This window comes from Salmo trutta, chromosome 25 (assembly GCF_901001165.1).
Source record: "Salmo trutta chromosome 25, fSalTru1.1, whole genome shotgun sequence".
Taxonomy (NCBI): domain Eukaryota; kingdom Metazoa; phylum Chordata; class Actinopteri; order Salmoniformes; family Salmonidae; genus Salmo; species Salmo trutta.
In genome coordinates this window covers 32419520-32426115 of record NC_042981.1, presented here as the reverse complement: position 1 = coordinate 32426115, position 6596 = coordinate 32419520, and the positions used below count along the sequence as shown (strand labels likewise).

Here is a 6596-nt window from a genome sequence, read left to right as displayed (position 1 = left end):
TTTCTACACAATACAAATCCACTGTGAGCAGCTAGTCAGCATGTTTGCCCACATGTATTGCCTTGCAGGCTGGATATTGTAGTCCTTTACAATTGAGTCACGCCCTCTTGCGCTCTTACATCACAACAAGGAAAACCACATATCCCAGCATGACTTTCTTCAGCCGTTTATCTAGCTTTACCCAATGGATGCTTGGTGCGCTTAATCCATGACCAATCGGAGGGTAATCTTTTAATTCTAAGAGTTAACTACCATGAAAACCGTTTTACAAGCGCAATTTTCATAAATTCGTTTTGTAACATAGCGTGAAATGCGATTGTGTGATCTGTAAAGTCTTCAGTTTGGGCAATAAGTGGTTGGCACGAACAGAGACTGACTGCAGGTTTTTGTCAGCACACAGGTAACATGTTGTTTTGTATTCATTCTACTTCTGAAAGATAACGCGTTGTGTTTCAGTCAATATGAACTGTATAAAGTTTATGTTTTAAAATAGGCTAAACAACAATGTTACATAACTTACCTATACCCTATCACAGTCAACTAACCTCTTCATTGTTGTACGTATGTGTAACTGAAAAACAGCTTCTATTATCTCAAGGCCGACTGTTAAATAGCCATCACTAGCTGGCCTCCATCCAGTACCCTGCCCTGAACTTAGTCGCTGTTACGAGCAGGATACCACCCGGTTACACCCCTGCACCTTCGAGGCTGCTGCCATATGTACATAGACATGGAAAACTCGTCACTTTAATAATGTTTACATACGGTTTTACATACTTCATATGTATATACTGTATTCTAGTCAAGGCCATCCTATTGAACTATTGCTGTACATATACTATTCTATCCACGTATTATTCAGATATACTACATATTCTATCCACACACGGCCCATAGTGTCTATACAACCCATCACACACACACACACACACACACACACACACACACACACACACACACACACACACACACACACACACACACACACACACACACATATATATATATATATATATATATATATATTTATATGCTACTCGCTGTATATTATATCTGTACAAATAACCTCAACTAACCTGTACTCCCGCACACTGACTCGGTACCGGTTCCCCCTGTATATAGTCTCGTTAATTTTTATTTTAGTCTACTTGGTAAATATTTTCTTAACTCTTCTTAAACTGCACTGTTGGGTTAAGGGCGTGTAAGTAAGCAATTCGCGGTAAAGTCTACACTTGTTCTATTCGTCGCATGTGACAAATACAGTTTGATTTTATATATATAGTATATATATACTCTGGACTCCTACATTGCTCGTCCTAATATTTCTATATTTCTTAATTCCATTCTTTTACTTTTAGATTCGTGTGTATTGTTGTGTATTGTTAGATATTACTGCACTGTTGGAGCTAGGAACAGAAGCCTTTCGCTACAACCGCAATAACATCTGCTAACGTTACATATGCGTATTCGACCAATAAAATTTGATTTGATTTTTCCATTGCACTGTTCAAATTGTAATTTTTGAATTAATCCATAGAATGAACCGTGCCTATGGCCTAAATGGTGTCATTCCTACTGAGTGAGATTGATTTGCCGGATGAAATAGATAACATAGCCTATTGTCTTTGATCCAACTTTTTCCACAGGGGCAACAGCTCCACATGCTACCGGGTATGCGGTGCTGTATGTCCTCCGCGGCAGCTGTATTCGGATCGTTGTGCCATGGCTGTCGCAGCCGGGCGCGTAGTTTGTCATTCCAGGGCTTTAGTTGGTCGCTCCGACAGAACAGCTGGTGGAACAGTCAGGATTCAAATGACCTACCTACTGCGGAGAACCCACGAATTCTCATCACAGGTTAACTATTTTTTATTATCTCAAGTAGCAAATAACACTTTATGGCCCATAGTCTATAGATAGGCCCCATAGGATGTATATGTGTTTATGAAATTGAGTAAAATCTGTTTATATAAGCATAGGCATGTTGTCATTCTAGTTTTTGTCATTTCGAGTTGTTTTCACTGTTCAGTAAGTGGCAATCCTCTTTTAGTACAATCCTCCCTTAGTACAATAGGCTGTGAGTAGACTGGGGACAAAAAGGCCCCAGCAAGTGACCACCGGCAGAATAATAGCCTGAGGCCAGTTTTTGTCTGTACATAAAGCTTTGGTGAAAACAAAAAAGGTCGCAGCCTGGTTGAAGTGGAATATGACAAAACATCCAGCCCTACTTTTTTCTGAAATTGTACATAAGAAACACATTTTCACCATATATTCTCTGAGACCTTTTAGCAAATACAAATGAACAATTGAGATGGTGTTGTTTCATCAATGCTTATGAATTCTGCATTGTATTATTTTTCTCTTCATGGTTAAGGTGGCCTTGGCCAGTTAGGTGTGGGGCTTGCAGAAATCCTGAGGTAAGAAAAAAACTAAAGAGCAATCTTTTCTTCAATGCTGATTTATTCGATGGTGATAGCCTGAATATTCCCCAGATTGTAGAATTCTCACTTAACATCTAGTTTACTTTCTGGGGTTGGGCTCCTATCCAATTCAATTCTGTAAATTCCAGGAATTAACTGAAATGTCATATATTAATTGAATATCAATGTGTAGGAAACAGTACGGAACAGAAAACGTTATCCTATCGGATATTAAAAAGGCTCCACCAGAAGTGTACAGAAGTGGTAAGTTTTCTTAGTTGGACCGATCAGCAATTCTCTCTTGATCTCAATGTCCATGCACATCTCCATACTGCGCTTCTCAAATCCTCTTCTTTTCTGCAGAAAATAACATGTCCCCTGCCTTGAAGGGGCAATCTGTAGTTTGTCAATCTCTTCTCCTCTCCCTCAGGCCCATTTGTGTATGCTGACGTGTTGGACTATAAGAACCTCAGAGAGTTGGTGGTGAATAACCGCATCACCTGGCTGGTGCATTACAGCGCTCTACTCAGTGCTGTGGGAGAGGCCAATGTGGCCCTGGCACGCAAGATCAATATCACAGGTCAGCTCCAAATTCACACACACACGCTACCACAGTATCCAGGGCAGTATCACAGTATCCCTTTTTGCAAGGTTTGTATGTTTTTGTCTAAAGCTTCACTCCTTGCTGTTCTTTCTAAGGCCTTCATAATGTGCTGGACCTGGCTCTGGAGAGCTGCTTACGTCTCTTTGTCCCCAGCACCATCGGAGCTTTTGGCCCTTCTTCTCCCCGTGACCCCGCACCTGACCTGTGTGTCCAGAGGCCTCGCACCATTTATGGGGTGTCCAAAGTGCACGGCGAACTGATGGGGGAGGTGTGACCTGTTATGTTCACACATACAAACACACACACATCAACACACAAACAGTCCTAGATGCAGTCACAATGCGACCACATTGCTGTCAAATGCACACTCTTGCGCACACACAACCTGCCGGTCCTCTCTTAAAGCGAGAGAGTTTTCACATGTATATTTTTCAGAGAGAGTAAGTCAATGAATTAACATAGTGCAGATTAAGTGAAATATGCTTTTTCTGGTTATTTGCTTTGATTGTGTTAAATCTCTCTCTGTTAGTATCTTCATCACAGGTATGGACTGGACTTCCGCTGCCTACGCTATCCTGGCATCATTTCAGCTAACACACAGCCTGGGGGGGGAACAACAGGTAACCCATATTTACCCATACCCATAAGTATTAATGCCATAGGGATATATTCCAATACATTCTGTGTACTTTTTTGCTCTCCTTTCCCATAGACTATGCTGTCCAGATTTTTCACGATGCACTCAGCACAGGTCACCACGAGTGCTATTTACGAGCTGACACACGTCTGCCCATGATGCACATTGGTGACTGCCACCGTGCGACTGTGGAGTTCATGCAGGCCCCGGAATGCCAACTGTCGCTGCGCACGTACAACATCGCTGCCATGAGCTTCACCCCTGAGGAAGTTGCCACGGAAATCCGCAAGCAACTGCCCCACCTCAAGGTCACCTATAACCCTGACTCTGTCCGCCAGACCATTGGTGTGTTCATTGTTCACCTTATTGTTGTGTGTTGTGACTGTCTGTGGAGTGTTTCTAATTGTTATTGAACCTCAAGATGTGTGATTTGAATTAAGCCATAGCAGAAGTATATGGAACATTTTCTCCTTCATAGTGTATAGGCTAGAGTAGATATACATTGTATTTTTGTAGTAGTATTAAATATTGTAAGCCTTACATGTCAGCCTTTCTCTCATCCTTGACCTCCTACATCATTGCTATTTCAAATCGAATCAAATCAAATTTTTGTTTATTTTATTTGCTCTGGGTTTGCTTCACACGGTCCCCAGTCATGAATGATGTCATCATTGGGTCTTATGAAAGTTGTGATGTGTAAAATAACTCTTGACCATGATTGTTCCCTGGTGTGTAGCAGACAGCTGGCCAGTGAGGTTTGATGACTCCAATGCACAGAGAGACTGGGGCTGGAAGTCGACCTATGGGCTTGAGGAGCTCGTCTCAGACATGCTAAGCTCCATCCGTGACAAGAAGACCAACGCCGGACTGCCAGTCAGCTAGCAGGCCCCACTCACAGAGACTGACCTACCAATCACTATTCCCTTAAGTCCACTTCATTCTGGGGCTGCCTATCACAACAGACCCTCTTTAACCTTAGCATCATTTCCAAACCAGGAACCTTTTGTATGTCAGGAATATTCTACCAATAAACCAGGGACTATTTTCAAACCAGGAATATTCAGCCAGAACCACTCAACTTGCCACGACAGTGGACACTGAAACCACACACACACACACACACACACACACACACACACACACACACACACACACACACACACACACACACACACACACACACACACACACACACACACACACACACACACACACACAGTAGGCAACAAGCACACGCTCTCATAATAGGAGCCTTACTCATTTCAGGGAACCATACTGTCAATCATTCTCTTCTGATGCGACTTTCTTCAGTTTCTGTTTAATTGTGATAGAGATCATTTAAGTATCATAGCAGGTTTAACATAAGCCTCAAACCTCTGGGGGAATTAGGCTTCAGGCAAATTATTTTACATATAGTTAAGTCAAATCAAATCAAATTATATTTGTCACATGCGCCGAATACAACAACCGTACAGTGAAATGCTTACTTACAGGCCCTTAACCAACAATGCAGTTTTAAGAAAAATAAGTGTTAAGTAAAAAATAGATCAGTACATTTTTTTTTAAAATAAAAGTTACAAATAATTAAACAGCAGCAGTAAAATAACAATAGCGAGCCTATATACAGGGGGTACCGGTACAGAGTCAATGTGTGGGGGCACCAGTTAGTCAAGGTAATTGAGGTAATATGTACATGTAGGTAGAGTACCCCTACCATCAGTTTACAGTATCTCAAGGGGTTGGCTTTCATTTCCCTCTTGGCATTAGGGTAGTATAGAGGGCACAGTGAAATGACACAGGAGCAGTGAGAGATATAGGGAAACCTATCAGGCATAATGGATGCAGAAGAAACAGAAAATCCACAATGTTTATAAAAAGGCCTTTACAACACAACTTCAGAAAATGTTCAAATATCTTCATATTTCTTTACAGGCACAGTGTTATTTTGGGTACAAATGGGTACCAAATAAATTCTGAATTGAAGCCTTATTTTTAATTAAAGACTTATTAGAAATATATTTGTGGGTAATGAACAAAATTGCAGTGTACTTTTGATCAGAAATTGAATAAATCTCTTAATTTCCTCATTCTGTTTTGTTATTTGCTGTTGGGGGACTGATTTATTATGGTAGTATTCTAGGCTACTAATCGGTAGGCCTACTGTGTGTTGATGAACAGACCTTGGCCTACAAGCATTTCGCTACATCTGCAATAACATCTGCTGAATATGTGTATTTGATTTGATCATTCAATAATTTTCAATTTCATCATAGGGTTTCATAACTCCAGCAATATTTTGAGCTACAATCCAAAGAGAACGTTGGTGGAAAATATATCACATTTCATTAGGTTTGATTGATACATAACATACAGTTGATTGTTAGAATGTAACATTGAGATAGAATGTTGCTTACAGTATCAGGCTACCTACAACACATACAGTACCAGTCAAAAGTGTGGACACACCTATTCATTCAAGGGTTTTTTCTTTATTTTTTACTATTTTCTACATTGTAGAATAATAGTGAAGACATCAAAACTATGAAATAACACATATGGAATTATGTAGTAACCAAAAAAGTGCTAAACAAATCAAAATATCTATATTATATTTGAGATTCTTCAAAGCAGCCAGCCTTTGCCTTGATGACAGCTTTGCACACTCTTGGCATTCTTTCAACCAGCATTGGGGAAGGTATTAGTATGTGTTAATTGTAGGGATGCCCATGGGGCTGGGGATCAGAAATGTCCTGTGCGAGAGAGGCAGTTTGAGGTTTCCAGGGTAAGAGTAGTGCACAAGTTGTCATATGCTGAGGCAGTGAAGAAAGTAGAGGAAGATGGGTTAAGGGGGAGGGATCCTGAGAGGATTGGTGTGAGTTGGTCTGTACCAGTACAGAGGGATAGGCCAACAAGCGATATGTTTCAGTAAGATTAGATT

The 6596-nt window shown here is 40.7% G+C and overlaps 1 protein-coding gene across 1 annotated transcript; it reads left to right on the top strand.

Moving 5' to 3' along the window:
- Positions 1-259: 259 nt before the first annotated feature.
- On the top strand, positions 260-4825 carry LOC115162732 (L-threonine 3-dehydrogenase, mitochondrial-like). The gene is made up of 9 exons (XM_029714192.1): positions 260-400; positions 1647-1854; positions 2372-2414; positions 2611-2681; positions 2848-2997; positions 3117-3289; positions 3551-3641; positions 3734-4003; positions 4395-4825. The coding sequence occupies exons 2-9, from the start codon at positions 1662-1664 to the stop codon at positions 4538-4540; spliced, it is 1137 nt and encodes a 378-aa protein (XP_029570052.1). The 5' UTR covers positions 260-400; positions 1647-1661; the 3' UTR covers positions 4541-4825.
- The last annotated feature ends 1771 nt before the right edge of the window (positions 4826-6596 follow it).